The sequence below is a fragment of the Rhinolophus hipposideros genome, assembly GCF_964194185.1.
Source record: "Rhinolophus hipposideros genome assembly, chromosome: 15".
Taxonomy (NCBI): Eukaryota; Metazoa; Chordata; class Mammalia; order Chiroptera; family Rhinolophidae; genus Rhinolophus; species Rhinolophus hipposideros.
In genome coordinates this window covers 67,406,154-67,426,931 of record NC_138061.1, presented here as the reverse complement: position 1 = coordinate 67,426,931, position 20,778 = coordinate 67,406,154, and the positions used below count along the sequence as shown (strand labels likewise).

The following is a 20,778-nucleotide window of genomic DNA, read 5'->3' as shown; positions in this document are numbered from 1 at the left end:
ACCCAGGAGCTCCCCTGAGACATGACCTCACTGGACCCCTCACACCAGCCCTGAGCACACACCCGTGTTCGGGGAAGAGGCAGACAGCGTGCCTGTGATAGCAGGGTGGGTAGTAGTGCCCAGCAGGGACAGAATGACTACACCCACCTGCCACGTAAAACCAGGGTCCCCAAGTAAAGATGTTTCTTGGGAGAGGTGGTATCTGAGATGGGTCTTGTTTCTGCACACACTTAGTTATCCCTGTGGGAACTTGAAATGCCAGGGTTCCTGGGGTCAGAGCCAGAGTGGAATTTGCTGAGGGTACCGTTTCAGGAGAAGCACGTTCTGCTTGTGATTGGAGGACAGCCTCGTGCACCTGTCAGGCCCAGTCAGGAGAGAAATCACGGGGAAAATTGTAGAGAATTAGTAACTACAATGAGGTTGAAGCAATGAAAACCAGGCTAGTAAGAGGCAGAGAACTAATGAATATGGGAAGAGCAGGTGTAAGGAGCAGCCACTACCCAGGTCCAAGAGGAGGCCCAGGAGGAGTTCCCCACCCCAGCTCAGGTCCAGACCTTATCAGGAGGAGGGTCACTGAGGTGACTCCATGATAGAACTTGCTGGAAATCCCACCTCTAGGTGCTGGGGAAGTCTGTCCATGGGGTATGTCGCTACAGAGGTGCTCCATGATGAAACTGCCTGGGGGAGGGTGTGAGGGGAGGCCCACGTGTGGCAGCAGTGGCCGTGGGAAAGCAATCCACCTGGTGGGTTGAGACCCAAGGGCTCAGGGCACCCCTTGAAGGGGACGGTGTGTGATAGAGGCTGGTTGTGGGAGGTGGGAGGAATCAGACCCATTGCTCAAGGCACCTCCCTGCAGAGGGGTATTGAGCTGAGACCTGAATGACGAGAGAGGCACCTCCAGATAGAAGGAGCAGGACCACAGGGCTGAGGCAGATAGCCTCCCCCCAGCCCAGGGCAGTGGGGAGCGAGAAGGTGATGGGCCAGGCCAGAGGCCAGCAGAGCCCTGCGGACCACAGTGAGGACTGGGCTTTACCTTGACCCTGGAGCTCCTGCCCCCCCCCACCTGCTCCCCACCACCTGGCAGGTGTGGCTGACACCGCGCTGGGCCTGGCTTCTCTCTCTACAGATGGTGGATTCCCCCTGCTCACCGTCTACCTCCAGGTCTTCCTATCACCCACATCCCTGCGTGAGGGTGAGTGCCAGTGGCCAGGCTGTGCCCGCGTCTACTTCTCCGTCATGAACACCTCCTTCCCGGCGTGTGGCTCCCTCAAGCCCCGGGAGCTCTGCTTTCCTGAGACAGGCTTCTCCTTCCGCGTTCGGGAGAACAGGCCTCCTGGCACCTTCCACCAGCTCCGCTTGCTGCCCGTGCAGTTCCTCTGCCCCAACGTCAGCGTGGCCTACAGGCTCCTGGGAGGTGAGTGGGCTCCTGAGGCCAGTCCTTGATGCTGCTGTGTGCCGGCCACAGCACTGCAAGCCCTTGACAGGAGCCAGGCAACTTTCTCTTCACCACCACACCACCCATCCATTTTATATTCCGCTGTGTGCCTGTTATGGGCCAGGCACTATTCTAGGGGTAAGGATGTGATGGTGAACAAAACTGCCCGCCTGGGGCTTCCATTTCTGTGGAATGGAGCCCACACATGTGCTAAAGAAACCAGGTAGCCTCTGCAGGGCTAGGTGGGAAGTACAGCAAGAGGGCATGGAGTGCTAGAGACTGCTGTCTAAATGGGATGACCAGGGGGCACTGGGGCAGAAGCTGCAAGGCTAGCGCCTTGGAGAGTGCTGGGGTGGGACCTCTACATACGGATGAGGGCAGAGAAGTTGCTAGGGGCTGCGCAGGGCTTCCCACTGAGGAAACGGGGAGCCAGGGAAGGCTTTTGAGGGGGGCATTGACAGGACCTGGCTTATATTTAAAGGATTTGTCTGGCTGCTGTGTGAGGGATGATTGGGGGAGGAGAGGTTTAGCTTGGAAGCAAGGAGACAATTAGGAGTCTGCAGGAGAATCTCTGAGCCAGGGGACGCAGACTGGGAGGAGGGCGGAAGCCACAGGGCAGAGAGAAGCAGGCAGGCTCCGGGCCACGCTTTGAAGGAGTTCAGCAGGATTTCCTGATGAGTTGAATGTGAGGTATTGAGGAAAGGGGGAGCAAACAAGATTCCAGCATACTCTCTGATCAGCTACAAGGACAGCCGACTGGAGGTGGCCATGCCACAGGATGGTCCTGGTGGTGAGGGGAAAGGGAGGAAGGTGGGTCCCAGTGCAGATTAGGAAAGACAGCTGGGTGGTCATGCAGGAAACCATTCTAAAGTAACTGGGACTCAAAAAGGATAGAGGCTGGATTCACACCCAGTTTATCGACACACCCAGTAATAGTGTTAAAGAAAACCTCAGTAAAATAAAAGGAATCACAGCCACAGCATCCTTGCATTACTTCCTCTATGGCAGGGATAGACATCTTTGTGCAAGATTCTTGAAAAGCATGTGGTTTAGCACGCTGCCCTTTCTGGCTAAAAATTACATAATGAAATTTTGTTAAGCATGTGTTTTGTAACCATTAACAACAGAGGGAAACATAAGATAAGCATTTCCCACATGTGTAATCCACATGTAATGTGGGGCTCTGATGGGAGAGATGTGACTTGCTATCAAGTGGAGTTGATGTAACCCTCCGTGGTTGACGCTAGGGGTGGTCAGTGCTGACCTTCAAGCCTTCAGCATGTCCCCTTTTCTGTTTGTTTTTTTTCTGGAGGATGAAATTCCAGGATAGGTTTGGGTTGAAGAGTGCGTTGTTACTACTGGTCATCCCCTCAGCAGGTTGTGGGAAGATGGGTAATCACTGACAGAGCAGGCACATTAGTCTCCTCCCATCTTCTGGGAAGGAAGCAGGCAGGGAGAAGCACTCCGACCCACACAGCTAGGTGTAGAGCAGTGATGCCAACCTGGCATTCAGAAACGTCTGTGTGTAAACATCAGACCATACAGCCAATGTCCCTGTGTTTGTTTTCAAGTGATGGGGTCATGGCTTTATTTCTCATATTCTGCATCATTTAAAAAAATTCCTAACGTTTTCAAAAAGCATCCAATGCTGGCAGCTGGATCTCTGGGCCTGCAGCCTGGACGAGCTGGTGCCACCCGTCCCCACAGCTGAGGCCAGGTGGGCGGCAGGGTGCGCAGGGCCCTCCCTAGGTGGTGTGGGTGAGCACCTGGCGCAGGCCTTCCCCGCGGTGCCCCATCAGCACAAGTGAAGGCTGTCGCCGCAGGAATCCTCACTGCAGATTGCGGGGAGCCCTGTGCCCCCCAGCCCAGGGCCCTGCACCCGTGTCCAGCCTCAGAGCCCCTCCCCTGCCACCACTCCTGCGGGCCCTGAGGGGCCAGGATCACGCGGGCGTGCCTGGTGTGCTTGGTGCGCAGGTGAGAGCCAGCCCTTCCGCTGCGCGGCGGACAGCCTGGAGGTGAGCACGCGCTGGGCGCTGGACCGAGAGCGCCGGGAGAAGTACGAGCTGGTGGCCGCGTGCGCGGTGCGCGTGGGCGCGCGCGAGGACCACGTGCTGGTGCCCTTCCCGGTGACCGTGTACGACGAGGACGACTCGGCGCCCGCCTTCCTCGGGGGCGTCGACACTGCCAGCGCCGCGGTGGAGTTCAAGCGGAAGGAGGTGCCTGTCGGCCTGTGGACTTGGCCGTTGTCGCGTCCGTCTGTCCAGTGTCCGTCTGCGTCCGCCATTGATTGGTCGGGCTAAGCAGCAGCCCGCCCGGCCTCTCAGCCTGTGTCCGCCTGTCCGTCCGTCCCCTCCAGCGCAGCCGCGGAGAGAAGGGGCCAGCCCCGCTGCTCCCGGACGGCTCCTGACGGCGGGAGGGGCGGGGGGGGGCTCAACCTGTGTCCCCGCAGGCGGCGAGGCCGAGGGTGCGCGCGCGTGCAGCTGTGCCCTAGGAGGGCACAGGACGACAGCCGGGAGGGCCCTGCCCTCGGGCGCTCAGCCCTCACCGAGCGGCCTCGGAGGCCCCCGGAGGGCAGTCCCGGAGGGCAGCCCGCGCGCGGAGGAAAGCGGGCTTGGCCCCTCCCGGCAGCGCCCCGCCCATCCTGGCGCGCAGCTCCCAGGTCGGGCAGGTGGAGCGCGACTGCCACCTGCTGGTCCCGGACTGTCTTGCAGACGGCCGGCCGCGGGCGCAGTGGGAGCGTGGGCGGGTGCTTGGTTGTCTCTGCCAGGAACAGGTTTGGTAAGTGGGCCGCCTTGGGGTGACAGTAGGGAGGCTGGTTAGCAAAGAGAGAAGAGGTGCCCTGTGGCTTTGCTTAGAACCTTCCTCTCAAGCCCGCCAGACTGGTGTAGAGAGGCTGGGAGAACGTACTTGTATACCTGGGCTTGGATTCCAGCCCTGCTGTGTATCGCTGTGTGACACTGAGCCAAGCCCTCCACTCTGTGAGGCAGGTCTGCCTCTGGGGAGACTGGAGTGTTCACTCTGCTCTGTGGGGACCTGGACAACACCTGCCAGAGCACCAGGGCATCTGCTCTAAGCCATCCTTATGGAAGTCTGTAGATGCCTATCACACCTGTTGCACAGGTGAGGCACAGTGTCCCAGGGAGGGTGACTGGACCAGGCTGACAACTGACCCTGTGGGGATTTGAACGCAGGTCAGTTTGTTCCTCTAATTAGCTCTGTGCATAGCTGCTCTAGCTGTAGGGCACATGCCCTCTCTCAGTCTCAGGCTGCAGCAAACTGACTGGGACTTCCTGTTCTCTGCAGGGCACTGTGGTGGCCACACTTCACGTCTTCGATGCCGATGTGGTGCCAGCCTCCGGGGAGCTCGTGAGGCGGTACACAAGCACACTGCTCCCCAGGGATGCCTGGGCCCTTCAGACCTTCCGTGTGGAGCACTTGCCCAATGAGACCTTGGTCCAGGCCAACGGCAGCTTCATACGGGCAACTGTGCATGACTACAGTAAGAGGGGCTGGCTGTGTCCTGGCTGGGCCCCCAGGGAACCGGCATCCACTTTTCTGGGGCAGGAAAGTAGTCTGCACACATGGGCACCTGCACCCATGGTCCTCTGATTCTCAGGCAGCTGCCCCTTCCACCCTTCCACCCAGCCCTTCCTTGGCTCTGCTGGGCTCGCCTCGCCCACCTTGGTGGGTTTTCACAAGCTGTTCTCTCTCCATGAACGGCCTCATGGCTGACTCTGGCAGGACCCCACACACCTCCCCATGCAGATCATGCTGGGGTTCACTGCCCACTGGAAACACGTATGTCATCGCCTGAGGCCTTTCTCTGAGCTTGGCACTTACTTTGCTGCTCCTCAGGTGCTTGATGTGCCTGGGGAACATTGCCCCCCTCCCAGCCAGCAGCTCAGTGCCCTTGAGCTCAAGGATCCTGAGATGGCTGTCCTGTCATGTACCTGCAGGGCCAGGTGCCAATTGCCAGCAATGCTCACCTACAGAATGAGGCACTTTCATCATCTGCCTCCCTGCCTGCTTCCACAGCCCTCCTGCCCATGTTTCCTGGGACCACCTTCCAAATATCCCACTCATACTTGGATCCTTGTTTTGGGGTCTGACTCCAGGGGAATCCAGGATCATTTCACCTCTTTGTGCCTCGCCTGATCCTGTTTATTTGGCATCCTCCCTTCCCCCACCAAGCCTTTGAAGGCCTCCTGCCTTGCGCAAGGGAAGCTTGTTGCCTAGGCCCTGGACACTCGCTCTGTCCTCTGTGTGTAAGGGTTCCACGCCCATCCTTCTGTCTCAGCTGAACTAATACCAAAGCCTTGACGTATGGCATGTGCATAGAGGCCTTGGGGCCTGTGGGGTCCAGGCTCCACCAGAGGCCACTGCTGGTGAGAGTTCTCTGGGGGGCTAAGGGCCAGCACGTTCTGCCCAGGGCGTTGGTGGTGGCATGTCTTTCCCGCATGTGCCCACACCCCATACACACTCCTGACACACACACACCTCACACATACTCCATACTCACCACACATACACACCACACATACCACACCCCACACACATCACACACACCCCACACATACCACACACCCCATACACACACCCTACACATACCATACACACACAGACCCCATATACACCCCACACATACATGTCACCTACACAAGCCCTACACATTACACATACATATGCCCCAAATATACCCACTACACACATTCCACATACATACCCCTACACCCTTACACACCACACACATACACACGTACACACCTCCCAGCTGATAAAGGTCCTCTGGGCTTCCAGCTCAGTACCACAGCTGACATTTAAGCGGTGGTTCTCACTGCCATCTGTCAGGTTTGTTACCTACACTGTGTGAGAAAGCACGTGTTTGCATTGTGCACATGGGCAGGGGTGTGTCTGGGAGGAGGTTTGCAGTGGTGTGGGCCGTCATCACTATGCCCCCACCTGCAGGGCTGGTTCTGAACCGCAGCCTCCCAATTTCCGAGAGCCGTGTCCTGCAGCTGGCCGTGCTGGTCAACGACTCCGACTTCCAGGGCCCAGGAGACGGCACCCTCCTCCTTCACTTCAATGTGTCGGTGGTGCCAGTCAGCTTGCGCCTGCCCAGCGCCTACTCCTTCACCATGAGCAGACAGGCCCACCGTTTTGCCCAGGTGAGCTGCGGAGAGGTGGGTGTGGAGAGGCAGGGGTCCCCAGAATGGGGTGCTCTGTCTCCAGGGTGCAAGCAGGGCAGTAGGTGGGCGGGACCCCCTCCCTGGGCTCCAAGTCCACAGAGAGGCCCAGGGGGAGCCAGGGGCACAAGGCCGGGGGGTTGGGGCTGTGGGAGAGGAGGAGAGTCACGTGGACAGTGCTTGTGGGCTCTGGGCCCCTTTTTGTCCTCTCCCTTCTTGGTATTTTTAAAACACGTTTTGTGCTAATGTAAGACCAAGGCCAGATAAATCTACGTATGCATACCTGGAAAGGTGTTCCTGGTGGATTGTTAACTGAAAAAGTTGTTTGCAGAAAGGTTGGGGTCACGTGGCTCCCTATGTTCAAAAACAAATCTTCGCTGCTGGGAATTTGCAAGCGTGTAAATACAGGCAGCACTTACCGGGTGCTTTCTTCAGGGAAAGGTGGGGGAGCTTCCACTTCTGGAAGTTTATTTGCTGGAACTTACCTTGCATTTGTCACTGGAAAATAATGATTGTAAATAGAAGAAAATAAAAGTAATCAGTATTTATCAAAGAAGATGAGGGATAGAGAGGAGTGATCCCTTCTTCCCATATCAACTGATGTTTAGCATTTTAGTGTAGTTCTTTCCAGAACATTCCTCATAAACACTTTGTAAAGTTTACTTGGAGTCACAGCAGGCATATGACAACGTACTGCTTCCTCCTAATGGAGCAGCTGTGGGTGACATCCTCTTTAGAATGTCACGTTCAGGGCCATCTCTTGTTACTGTCTCAGTGGTTTGGTCAGTTTCTGTGGTTGGTTCCCATGCCCCCTTCACTCCTGGCATCCACCTGGATCCAGCACAGGAAGGGGAGGATGTCTTTTCCCTCCCTTGGACACATTCAAGCTCCGTGACCTGCCAACCTGGGTCTTCATGGAGGAGCCGGGGCATGGGGTTCTAAGGCAGTGGATGGTGACAAAGCACAGGGGCCTGAGAGGTCTCTGAGGGGCCGAGTAGGCACAGCCATTGCTGGAGTGGCTTCCTGTGCTCCAGCAGCCTCAGGATGCCATAGGGCCTTCGTCCCAGGCCAGCCTCAGACTCGCTGTGGTCTCTCCTCCCTGCCTAGCTTTTATGATTGTAAATTGGGGATGTGGTGACTTTGGGGACCTTTGAGGATCACTGAGCGAGTGAAAGTTTGCATGCTTTGTGTAGAGAAGAGCTGAGAGACCAAGGAGGTGGTTTTGTTGTGGTGTCAGGCGTGGGCGTGGAGCCCTGGATCTGAGCACGGACCTGCTGTGTGACTGCAGGCAGGGCCCCACCCTGGAACTTGACTAAGTCAGAGCTCCTGGTTTTAAGCAACTGCAAGCCCAACTCTAGAGAGGCCCAGGGGTAAAGGAGAGTTCTGCCGCCCAGCTCCAGGCCCCAGCAACGTGCTACAAGCCTGTCAGCCCCTCTTTCCCAAGGGTTCCAGCCAAAGTGCCAGGAAAGGCCCTGGTGTCCTATGAGACAGGCAACCACTCTGCATGATCATATGTGTGGGGGCCGTGCTGACCGACCTGGCCAGGCATCTGGTGGGGATGGTGAGGACGGGAAGTGGTGGGCCCCAGGCCAGAAGCACCTGGGAGGTGCATAGGAGGAGGCCAGTCTTCCTTTGTGCCTGAATGAGAACCAGTGAGGAGCGAGCCAGTGTGGCCCCCCTCCCCGGAGTGCCAGCCTCTAACCCAGACCTCAGTGCCTGACCTTCCACCGTCCAGCCCCCAGCAGCAGGATCGGTGGTGGTGTGATGACGTGGGCAGTGCAGGACCAGGCAGGTGGATGGGGCCGCGGAGGGAGGGGATTCAGGGCGTACTGCCATTCCCAGGGGAGCAGGGAACTGTCCTGGGACACGGCCTGCCCGGGAGCCCCTCCAGCCACGATGGTAGGCTAGTCCAGCTGCCCAGCTAAGGCGTACCCTGTGCCCCACGCCTAGGTTGGGAAAGTTTGTGTGAAAAGCTGCCAGGAGTTCACCGGCATCCACATGCAGTACAGGCTTCAGCTTTCCAGTGCCAACTGTAGTGCCCTGGGTGTCATCACCTCGGCCGAGGACAGCACAGGGACCCTGTTTGTGAATGACACAGAGGCCCTGCGGCGGCCTGAGTGTGCCCAGCTCCAGTACACATTGGTGGCCGCTGACCGGCTGACTCGCAGGCAGGCCCAGGCCCCACTGCTCGTCACCATGGAGGGGACATGTGAGTGCCAGCGCCTCATGGAGGGGGGAGGGTGGGGCATGATACTACATGGGCTTCCCCCGGACAGAAGGGTCCTGGTCCTGCTCCCCTCATGAATCTGCAGCTTCCCCATGCCTGAGTCTTCCTCCCTATAAAATGAGAGTAACTGCACATCCACAGCTGAGCAGGAAGGATGACAGGATCCTGAGAGCTGAGCCCAGAGAGGCTGCCTGGTAGACGCATCCCACACTTGCTTTGGGCTGCCGGGTAATGCATACCACCCTGGTTAAACTTGAATTTCAGGTAAAAAAACAAACAATGTTTTGGTAGATGTTCCATGCAACCTCTGCATAGTCTATTGGAAGACAAATTTCTAGGTATGCCAATGAAATGTAGGACAGACTTACACAAAGCAGGTATTCACTGTTTATCTGAAATTCAGGTCTAGCTGGGCACCCTGCATGTTGCTGGCCGAGTCTCGCCCTCGTATCCTCCCTCCGTATTCCCCAGCACAGGAGCTCCCCGCCTTTGTGACTTACAGTGCTGCCCCATGTCCCTATCACTCCCCTGCATCTGGTGCTGAGTTACTCCGTCTCCTCTGGGTTCAACCCATGGGCCAGCTTGGCCAGTACTGCCCCCTGTCCTCCGGTGCTGGCTGAACGCCGGGCCCAGGCTGGCCCCCTGTGACCTGCTGTCTTCCACCCCCAGACGTGGCTGAGGAGCCGGGTTGCCCCCTTTCTTGCGCGGTCAGCAAGAGGCAGCCGGAGTGTGAGGAGTGCGGCGGCTTGGGCTCTCTGACGGGCAGGTGCAAGTGGAGACAGGGAGATGGTAAAGGTAAGCCCCACAGAGCCAGAGGCCTGCAGCCGGGCAAGCGAGGGCTGGTGATGGCTGAGTGCAGATGGGGTCTTTGCGGTCCCTGCTCACTTCACGTCTGCGCCCCAGAGCTTTGTCCCATGTGGCTCCGGATGCTGGACATATGTGTAGGGTGTAGGTGACATGGGGGACCACAGGAGCCCAGGGCTGCACTCCCTTTGGGTTTGGGAAGGTCTGGGACAAAGCTGGGCTGTGCAAGGGACAGAGGGGCTCTAGCTGGGAGGTCCCAGGCCAGGAAGTGAGGCCTTGAGCAGGAAAGGCCTAAGCTGGCTTGGGTGTGGACATCACCAGACTCCGAGCCACACTAGTCCCAGTCACAATGCGGCCTTGAGAGGGTCCTGGCCTTGTCTGGCCTCTCTGGCCTCCTGGACTGCCCTGCCCCTCCATCCCTAGCCTCCCGGCTTCCCTTGTGCACTGAGGAGCCCCGAGCGTCTCTGGGGGATGTGTGGGCTTCATGCGGGGCTTTTTCTCTGCTCAGGCCTTGGAGGGGCAGGGTTGGCCTGGGAGGCCCTGGCAGTCTGACCAGGGCGGTACTCGCACGTGGCAGTGACCACGCTGTGTGTTGTAGGGATCTCCAGGAACTTCTCCACCTGCTCCCCCAGCATCAAGACCTGCCCTGATGGCCACTGTGACGCTGTAGAGAGCAAAAATCCCAACATCTGCCCCCAGGACTGCCTGCGTAAGCAGCCCACCGGGTCTGCCCGGTCACCCTGAGCCCGGATAGGGCCCGGTGGGTGGGGTAGTGAGTGGGAGAGGCTTGGGCTCCCACCTGCACTTCAGCCAGACCAGCCAGCTGTGTTCCTGGGTGTATGTGCCCAACTTTTCTCTGACATTTCATTTGAATAAAGGGCTCTGTGCCCTCCCGCCCACTCACTTCTCCCTCCCCCATAAAAAACATTGCAGTCTGATACCCTGACCTACACAGCCCAGTGTCACTCTGCCATCTCATGGGGGTGCAGTACCCTGCCCCCAATTCTGCTGGCCATCCCTGCTACCCCTTCTGTGCCTTAAAAGTAGCCATGTGTGGACCTTGGCAAGGGTCTTGGGCAACCTGGGTCCAGCGTGGGTTCCTCCTCCTACCTACTGTGGCTGGGGCACCGACTTGGGGACAAGTCATGCTGAGACTCCTGCCCAGACTACTGGGACTGCTGAGCTCACTCCCACCCCCCGCGTCACTGCCCTCCCCCCCCACCCCGCCCTCGGCAGCTGACATCAGGCCAGAAAAGGCGCCTCTCACACTCCTGTCTGGGTGGTCCTGGCTTGTCAGGTCACCCAGGAGGCTGAGTGGGCTTCATCTGTCACCAGGGGGCGGCAGCATCGTTGGTGGGCATGAGCCAGGGGAGCGTGGGGGCATTAGAGCCGGCTTTGGTACCTGCAGCTGCTTCCCTGAGGATAAGAAGTGCTTCTGTGAGCCAGAAGACAGCCAGGGTGAGCCGGTCCGGTCCAATTGGGTCAGGTTGGGGCCAGTGCGGGGCAGGGGTTGCCACACCTCCCTGCAAGCAGGAAAGCAATTGAAATCCAGGAGACCCTTCTCTCTGAGCCTTGGTTCCCCCAGCTGTGCAGACAGGGAGCTGGGTCAGGGCCTCTGTAGAGTGCCTTCTGGTCAAAAGTTCTACGGCAAAGATTGGGATGGAAAATGAGTTCTTCCCGCCAAATAACTCAGTGTCTACTCGACTGCTCCTGTGCCGGGCCTTAGCTGCGACCCCACCCTCCAGCCAGAGCCTCCACGTGCTGCTGGGACAGTGGGTGCAGTGGGCAGCGGGGTCCAACTGAGCACACGGGAAGCTTTCTTGCCTGAGGCCAGGGACACTTTTCTGGTATTTGAGTTCTTACGGCATGGCCCTAGGTCCTGAGCCATTTTCCTTACCTCCCCACTTTTTATTTTAAAACAAACAAAAAAAAGAAAAGTCATTGGGGACACAGAGGAAGAACTTGACTTCCCTGCAGCCCTCACGGCTGGCTGGCTTCAGTGCACTATCCCACAGCTGGTACAGTGGGTGCACTGCCTGTGCTTTTGGCTTCAGGCAGGCTGCTTACACTCTCCGTGCTTATTCCTTCTGTAAGGGGGTGGTAACAGTCTCCAGGTAGGGGAAACGTCCCTCACAGTACCTGTCCTGCAGTTAGTGCTGTAGGAGTGTTTGCAGGTACTCTTATACTTCGTGCCAGCAGCACTTGCCAGGCCGCCTCACAGTTTGTCACAGCTGCCGCCTCCCAGCTGCCGTGGGTGTGACAAGCTGGAGCCATGCTGGCTCCTGTTGGCACTGGGGGGGCCCGACCTAGAGCGGTGTCGCTCACGGCTGCCCTGCCCACAGACACCCTATGCGATGAGCTGTGCCGCACAGTGATCGCAGCAGCCGTGCTCTTCTCTTTCATCACCTCTGTGCTGCTGTCCACCTTCTGCATTCACCGCTACCACAAGAACGCTCACAAGCCGCCCATCGCCTCTGCTGAGATGACCTTCCGCCGACCAGCCCAGGCCTTCCCCATCAGCTACTCCTCGTCCAGTGCCCGCCGGCCCTCTCTGGACTCCATGGAGAACCAGGTCTCTGTGGATGCCTTCAAGATCCCGGTGAGGGTCCTCACGGGGCCTCGGGCTGGGGGCAGCCCCTGCAGGTGGCTCTGCAGGTGGCAGTGGCCTCTGGCATGCAGCTATTGGGAGCTGCAGAGGGGAGGTGAGCATGCAGGGCTGTCCTGCAACCCACACACAGCCAGTGCATGAGCGTTCCAGCACCACCATCCTAGCATGCCTTCACCGAGCTGCTTGCCAAGGCCCGTGGAAACTAATGGGTGCTGGTTTAGATGCACTGAGATTTGGGCCCTGAGGTTACCTGGAGGGCAGGCCATGCCATGACATACCTAACAGGGAACTCCTGAAGATGTCTCAAGGGCTGAGGGGCCCTGAGGAGTGTGGATTTTCTTCTCAGAGGGTTGGATCCCTGGGGGTTGGAGGCTGAGTAAAGGAGGCCTGTGCTCTGCCTTCATTTCTGCAGGATGCTCTGTTGGGGAGTCTATAGGGGGAGTGCCGAAGTGGGTGCCTGTCCTGAGACACTGTCTCCATCCAGGAGCGAGGTGGCAGCACGGAGGGGCTTGGCCGGGGTGGCAGCAGTGGGGAAGGGAGTCTATCTGCAGCATGGAGGGAGGGGCCACCTGGTGGTGGGGCCAGGGTCCTTGGCTCTGTGACCAGCCAGCTGACAGAGTGCCGACCAGAACCAGCAGGTTTCCAAGGCCCCTTCGCAGTGGGAGGACCTAGGTCTGTGGTCAGCATATGCTTCTCAGGGCCCCCATCCTGGCCCTGCCTCCCCTTGGCCTGGCCTGCCCCTTCAGCAGCCTTGCTGGGAAGTGTCTGAGGTGTTGGAAGCCAGGCTCTGGGAGGAAAATGCTCAGAGTGGGGGGTACATGGGAACAGAAGTCCCACCGTGAGGCTGGGAAGTGAGAGCGCAGCGTGAGCACCTCCAGGCAGGAAGCTCAGCTGCGGGGGCCACGGGGCCCTGGCAGTCCCCAGCCCTGGTTCGTAGGTGGTGCCGCCCAAAGGGTGCTTGCCCCTTGGTGAGGTCCTGGGCCCTGGAGGCTATAGCGAGCTGCAGCAGCCTCTGTAGCCTCCCTCCCAGCCTTCCTGGTTCCAATCACTGAGCAGGTGGGGTCTGCAACCTTAGCCCAGTAGCATCTCAGCTGCCTCTGGGATGAGCCATGTGATTCCTTTATATGCCCTGGTAGTTGGCGGTGAGGTGTGCTGGACGAGCGGGGCTGGTGGGTGCTCATGTAGTAGACACACACCACCACGGCCCACATCATCTTCAGTCTAGACTGCAGAGTGGCCAGAGCTCAGCCTGAGGCCCAAGGGCCACAGTGACCAGCTCTGAGGTCTCAGAAGTGTTAATCAGCCTCAGTTTGCTCTTATATAAAGTGGGGAAATGATATTTAACATTTTTAAGAGGACAAAATTGATAATAGCCACACATGCTCAGTGTGGTCTCTGTGTGCTGTAAACAGTTCTCCAGGGCGGTTTGGAGGTGAAGACACCAGGGCAGTAATGACGATGATGTCAGCTGGCCCTGAGTGGGTTCCTGAGGAACCTAAGACACCAGGACATCCAGGAGCTGGCTGGCAGGTAGCCCTGATTATGGTGCTGAGCGGAGGCTGCCTCTGTGCCCAGACATCAGGAAGCACGGCTCTGCTCATCCAGGGGCAACGCGTCCCTAGTGGTGTCATCTCTGTGGTCTGGGCAAGCCTGGTAGGACCCATCACGAGGGGCACCCAGAAGCCACAGTCACACTGCAGAAAGGCCTGGGGAGATGGATGCTCAGTGCCTGCACAAGACGGGAGGTTCCAGACCGGCTTTGTCATCCGCAGTTAGAGTTCAAGTCACAGGCTGAGTGTCTGGGAAGGCCTTCCAAAGTCGTCTGGGGGCGCCCAATGTGGACAAGACCTCAGTAGGGAGGCAGGGTGTGTGGACGGGAGTGTGGTGAGCAGCTTTGGCACAGTGGCCAGCCCCCGGGAGGAACAGCCTCTTCAACACAGTGGGTGACAGTTCCCCAGGACTAGTGGTGCTTGTCCAGGCGCTCCCGTGCAGGGTGCTGCCCAGGACACTTCCTAGCAGCTGGGCGTCCTAGGCTGGGAGGCGACTGGTATGCTGATTCGGTCATCTTGGGGATGCTGTGCCTCTCTGGAGAGGGCACACGAGGGCCTGGGCTGCAGCCCAGTCAGTGCCTCATGGGCCTGGTGTCCAAAGCAAGGCAGTGAGGCCATGCTTCAACATGAGCACCTGTGGGACTGAGGAAGCCCTGACCCCCTCACTTGAGAGACGAGGATACAGGCCAGGGTGGCCTAGGGTGTGTTCAACAAACCAGAGACCAGTGGAGTTCAGGCCTCCAGAGTCAAGCAGAGTCATGGAACGGCACCTCAGGGCCCAACCGTGGGTCCTGCCCTTGTGGACATGGGTGACCTTCATCTACTGATTCAGGTGAAGGTCAATGCACACCGGAGCTTGTCCACCAGGCACTTGTTTGTGGGTCTTGCCTTATTCTTTTCCTCTTACCTTAACCATCTCTCTCCCCTTTCCTCTTCTCTCCCTTCCCTTAACCCCAATGTAGGAGGATCCAAAGTGGGAATTCCCTCGGAAGAACTTGGTTCTTGGAAAAACTCTGGGAGAAGGCGAATTTGGAAAAGTGGTCGAAGCAACAGCCTTCAGGCTAAAAGGGAAAGCCGGGTACACAACCGTGGCCGTGAAGATGCTGAAAGGTACCTGTCCAGACAGGACACATGGGTGGCCCTGCCATGCACACCTGCAGGAGCACCAAGGCATAGATGAGGCCGCCCACCAGCTAGGGTACTGGCGCGTCGATGCAGCCCCTCACGAGCCCCCTGTGGCTGTTCCTGAGTGTCTGCAGTCTGGGGACCCCTGCCATGAATGACCTGGGCCAGGGTGGTCCCTGAAAAAGCAGGGTGAGGACGTTCCTCCCTTGGAAAGTTCTAGAGTGGTATTGCTTCTATACCAATGTTGGGTGAAGATCCAAGTTTTTAAAAAATTAAAAGCCCTTTGGTTTTGAACTAAGAGCTCTTCCCACTTCATCTGCTCCATTCATTCCTCTCAGCCTACTGTTCCCGGGAACCTGGTGAAGAAACCTCTATGAGGACTGCCCTGCCTCCGTCTTGCCACGAGTGATCAGTTGTACTACAAGCTTGGCTCTGATTAGGCACATGCACACACACACTCTCATGTTTCTTAGCAGGTTGGGTGGATGGCCCTCTGCCATGCAATGAACAGGTTCTGGCCCAAGTGGACTGACCGAGTCCTGGGGGCAGTGCAGGGTGCGAGTAGGCTGGTGCTCACACGGGTTCCAGTGCGGCAGTCGAGGGGCCACACAGTGCAGTGCTTCCAGATGCTTCCCCAAGCCCCCAGACTGGGGTTACCCCTTGCCCGAAGGGGGCACAGTAAGGCCACCCTGGGTCCCCACACAGGGTATAGGATGTCCCATTGCTCTGTCTCCTCTGGAAGCTGTCCTTCAGTGTCCAGACAGGTTTGAAACCAGAAGCAGCGGTGTGGCACAGCTGGGCAGTGGGCCACGTGGCGCTGACCAGGACTCTCTAGCCATAGCTTCTGACTCAAAATGCCTCCACACCAGGCTCTTGGTGGAGACCCAAAGCCAGCTCCACCCACTCTTGGGTCCCACCTCATGGCAACAGGATTCTGTGAGGTCTTGTGCTCTTATGTCCCCCAGCACCTTGCCCCAGCTGTGGAGTGCTTGGTTATCTGGTGAGGGGACTCCAGAAAGATTAATGAGGGGTATCTGTGCACCACTTTCTTTGGAAGATTGTGATTGTGGGGAAATAATGCCACTTACACACAGCCCAGCCCTGGGAGGCTGTCCCTGGAGAGATCTGTTGTGGATGGTGGCTTCTGGGGGTTCTTATTCCCCAGAGGCAGAGCATGCCACTGTCAACCACCTCACAGGCTGACAGTAGTCCCGAGCTATGAGATCCTTGGGAAGGGTGTCTGAGGAGATAACAGGGTCTGTGCAGACCCCTGGTATGGGTCCATATGAAGGAGCTTCCAGAAGGGATGGGTTTGCAACTTGCTCTGTTTACGTGCATTTCAGAGAACGCATCCCCAAATGAGCTGCGGGACCTGCTGTCAGAGTTCAACCTCCTGAAGCAGGTCAACCACCCCAATGTCATCAAGCTGTACGGGGCCTGCAGCCAGGATGGTGAGACCGGCCACGGGACAGCAGCTGCCAGGCACAGGCCAGGGACCCTGTGCTGCTCTACTCTTCCTCCTCCCTCTTCCCATCCTTTCCTCCTCTGACCCCTGTTCTCTGTCCTCCTGAAAGCATGGTTTCTGTTTCTGGCCCTGTCCGGAGCCTCCTGTGTCTGAAAGGGCTGGGAGGAACTGCTGTAGGAGTGCTTACCTGAGGAGCTGCTGCTGCTCCGGGAGGTCTCTCTTGACATCTAGTTGTCAGCACCCTGCTCCAGGCGGAGCCCTAGGGCAGGGATCTCTAGGAATGGATGATGCCTCCTAGGCACCTACTGGGGATTAGGCATGCCGTGACCTCCAGGTGACCCTGACCCCAGCCCTGCACGACAAAGGCATTGTTGTCGTTTTTCACCTAAGGACACAGGAGACCAGCCTGGTCTGTTGGTTTCGCAAACCCACTGTGCCTCCAGGGACCTCTCACTGTTTGTGCATGTGTGTGTGTGTGCATGTGTGTTTTGGGAGTGTGAGGGAATTGAGCCAATAAGGAGAGGACAGCAGGGCTGCTGGTCAGTACCAGTAGGACTCAGGGCTGGGCCTCAGCACTGCAGCCCAAGAGTTGCTGAGAGCAGGCAGGAGCAGGGAGAAGGTGGCCACATGTGATCCAGACCCTCTGCCTCTGTCAGCCATCCCCAGGCCATACTTTGCACAACCGGGGAGGCATGAAGGCTTGGCATCCCAGCGGCAGACGTGCATACCCCCAGGCAGCATTGAGTGGGGGGGCCACCTGCCGTGGGCACCCCGGTAAAAGGTCATGTTCAGCTACCCAGGCAGTGGCTTCAGCACAGGCCTCAAAGGGTGGAGAGGAAGTGATGTGAGAATGAGCTGGGGCTCAAGTCCTGGAGCTTCCTGGAGCCTGGGCACTTGCCACCCAGAGAATGCTCTGTCCGTCTGCCCACTTATGGGTGGGGTGCAGTGTGCCCTGGCATGCGTCCCCCCACCCGTACTTTGTGAGACTCCCCGAGCTGGCCTGACTTCTGCCTGCTGAGGTCCCACAGCCCCTTCTGCCCCCAGGCCCGCTCCTGCTCATCGTGGAGTATGCCAAGTATGGCTCCCTGCGGTGTTTCCTGCGGGACAGCCGCAAGGCGGGGCCCAGCTACGTGGGCAGCGGGGGCAGCCGTGGCTCCAGCTACCTGGACAACCCAGACGAGCGGGCCCTGACCATGGGCGACCTCATCTCCTTCGCCTGGCAGATCTCACGTGGCATGCGGTACCTGGCCGAGATGAAGGTGTGTGCCACCCCAGCCCAGTGCCCAGCTGCCTGCGCCGGCCTGGGCCTCAGGGGTTCCTGCTGTTGTCTTCCTTGCAGCTCGTCCATCGGGACCTAGCCGCCAGAAACGTCCTGGTAGCTGAGGGGCGGAAGATGAAGATTTCGGATTTTGGCCTGTCCCGAGATGTGTACGAAGAGGATTCCTATGTAAAGAGGAGCAAGGTATCGGGTCCTGGAGTGTGCTACCCGAGGTCCCAGGCTGGGTGGGAACAAGAGTTCAGTGTGGGTCACTGACCTCACAGGGTGGGGTCAGACCCCTTAGCAGGCCTGGAGAGGATAAAGCAGACTTTTAGAGTATAAACTTGTAGGCCTCAGCCCTAAATCCTCCCCTAATCCTGGGTCTCCGGAGACCCAGTCCAGGACTCATCTCTGAGCGTGTTCCTTCTCTTCCTGAGGACTACACCCACCCTTCCAGAGCTAGCTTCTGGAAAGCTGGGCCCTGCAGCTTCTCTTGCTTTTAATCACTGTCACTTTTGAAAGTCACCTAATGCTGTGGAAATAACTACCCTTTTCTCCACAGTATTCCTCTCCCTTCTACAGAATAAAGGTCACTGTTTCCTTTCTGTGTAATTTACCTCTTAGCACAGAGGAAAATTAAGTGAAATAAACCTAAGCTTGGTGGTCATTCTTTGCAGAAAGGAATAAACCACTTTACAGGTGGATGTTCCACTAGGCACCCCTGGCTGGGTGAGTCTGGAAGGCACAAGGAGGACCCTAAAGACCAGGTCCAGAGACTCAGCATAGGGTTCTCAGAAGCTTTCTCCAAATCTCTGTGAAATAGGTGCTTGGGGCCCCTCTGGGGAAATCTGGTTCCCTGGCATTGTCCAGTTTCCTGTGGCATCTGTCTTGGCCCTCTTTGTTCTGTTGCTCTCTTAGCCCCTCTCATGCAGCCTCCCTCCAATAGACCAGACAGGGTCAGCTCACAGGCCATTCAAGAGTCACGGTTCACACAGAATTCAGAAGGGACACTGCTCAAAAAAAAGTAACACAAAAAGCAACCACATATACTTCAGCTTTGCTCCAAAGGGTAAGGAGAAGCCCTTGTGTTGCCAGTCTGTGAGGATGAGGTTTCGTTACTTCTGGGGTTTCTGTTGAGACAGCCTATCTCAGTATTGCCAGAGGGGAAGTGGAGAGGGGCTGCTCCCTACCCCATAGAGAGGTGTGGACAAAGCCTTCCTGTTGTCACACTGGTCCTCCAAGAAGGCACTGTGCCACGGAGCCGAGAAACACAGACATCCCAACACAAGGGCCCATGAGAGTACAGGCTGCAGTCAGTGTTGTTACAAACATGTGCCCCAGAAACAGTCACACTTCATTAATGAATCCTAAAGAATGCTTTAAATAAAAAGTAATTACAGTAAATGCTGCATTAAAATCCATTCTTAATTGATTTGTGCATTAAGACTTACCTACTGAAAAAAGCTGTTCATCAGCTTGCATTGGGGACACTTCCGGACAACATGGTGGAGTAGGTAAATGCTGTGCTCACTTTCTCCCATGATCAAATCAAAATGACAACTACACTACAGAACAACCACCCTGGAGAACCTCCTGAAGACTCACTGAACAGAAGTCCTATAACTAAGGATATAAGAAGACGCCACATTGACACTGGTAGGACGGGGCAGAGACACAAAACGGGCTGGTTAAGAATCAGGAACGAGGACTTGGGGAAAAAATGGCGGTGTGAGGTGAGCCTCTGTAGCGCTCCCCTGGAATTTACAACGAATCGGACAACAATAACTCCACAAAGGACTCCCTGCACAGCAGACAGGCAAGACGAAGAGGCTGACTACTGAATTCACCTCCAGGTGGGTGAATCGCGCGAGTGGGGGAGGAGGGAGAGGAGAAGTGTGGAGACAGAGCCACGCGGGCGCAGGACCCAGACCTAGCTCAGTACTCGGTGCTCACTGCATCCCGGAACTACTGCAGCTGCGGGAGAGGGAAAGACTTGGACGGCTAGGGCTCCGCTTACGGCCCACAGGGCTGAGGGGGCAGCATACAAAACTGCTGAACCCAACGCTCGCTCACAGCAGATCTCAGAGCAAACACTGAGGATAGAGGGCTGAAATCGGTGGTTTAAGCCCTCACTGCCGAGCAGAGAACAGAAGCCTTAGGCACGGAGACTAGCCGCCCCTCCCTACCCTCCCAGAGCTCGCCCCGCCCCCACCTGCCCGGTGCTAGAGCAATTAAGCAGCAGTGTCAGGTCAAAGGACAGAATATTTGCTGCTCTGAGAACTGTGGACCGCAGACACAGATTCGCAGCTCAACTAGTTCCGGCAAAGGGGAGGGAGCTGTGGAAGCAGGACAGGCTGTGGTGGTGGTCGCCACCATTGCTCTGGGCCACCTCTCACAACTCACCCGCCCCTGGCCCCACCTTTCTGGGCAGATCCCTGCAGGAGTAAACAGAACTGCTGAAACAAACGGGCTCTGAATCTGGTGCAGAAAGAGCTTTGGAACTTCAAAAGGTCTTCGCATACCTATCAACCTGTTGTACAAGCCACTCCTGTAGATGTCTAGGAAGAGAAATAGTAAATCAGTGATTGCCATGAATAACCAAGGCAACAAGATAGCTCAGAAAGAAAGTGAAAAGTCTCCAGAAAAGGAACTTAGAGATATGGAAATATGTGATTTAAATGACAGACAATTCAAGATTGCAATTCTGAAAAAACTGAACGAGATGCAAGAAAACACAGAAAGGCAGTTTAATGAACTCAGAAACACAATCAAAGAACACCATGAGCATTTTACGAAAGAGATTGAAATTTTGAAAAAGAACCAAATAGAATTTCTGGAGATTAAGAACTCAATAGAAGAAATTAACAATAAAATATCCAGCTTAGGTAGTAGAGTTGACCAGATGGAGGAAAGAATCAGTGACATCGAAGATAGGAACCTGGAATTTACACAGATGGAAGAAGAAAGAGACTTGAGACTTAAAAGAAATGAAAGAACTCTACAAGAACTTTCTGACTCCATCAGAAAGAGCAATATAAGAATAATGGGCATACCAGAAGGAGAAGAAAGAGGGAAGGGAACAGAGAATATATTCAAACAAATCGTCGATGAGAACTTCCCAAA

The 20,778-nt window shown here is 56.8% G+C and overlaps 1 protein-coding gene across 1 annotated transcript in view; it reads left to right on the top strand.

Moving 5' to 3' along the window:
• Positions 1 to 20,778, top strand: part of RET (ret proto-oncogene) — a 59,225-nt gene that overhangs the window by 22,300 nt on the left and 16,147 nt on the right. The window contains exons 3-15 of the mRNA XM_081075071.1: positions 1,127 to 1,414; positions 3,410 to 3,651; positions 4,739 to 4,934; positions 6,401 to 6,600; positions 8,569 to 8,827; positions 9,515 to 9,640; positions 10,248 to 10,358; positions 10,985 to 11,107; positions 11,992 to 12,248; positions 14,770 to 14,917; positions 16,276 to 16,383; positions 17,442 to 17,656; positions 17,737 to 17,859. Coding sequence (XP_080931197.1) covers positions 1,127 to 1,414; positions 3,410 to 3,651; positions 4,739 to 4,934; positions 6,401 to 6,600; positions 8,569 to 8,827; positions 9,515 to 9,640; positions 10,248 to 10,358; positions 10,985 to 11,107; positions 11,992 to 12,248; positions 14,770 to 14,917; positions 16,276 to 16,383; positions 17,442 to 17,656; positions 17,737 to 17,859 — 2,396 coding nt within the window. The remainder of the gene's footprint in view (positions 1 to 1,126; positions 1,415 to 3,409; positions 3,652 to 4,738; positions 4,935 to 6,400; positions 6,601 to 8,568; positions 8,828 to 9,514; positions 9,641 to 10,247; positions 10,359 to 10,984; positions 11,108 to 11,991; positions 12,249 to 14,769; positions 14,918 to 16,275; positions 16,384 to 17,441; positions 17,657 to 17,736; positions 17,860 to 20,778) is intronic.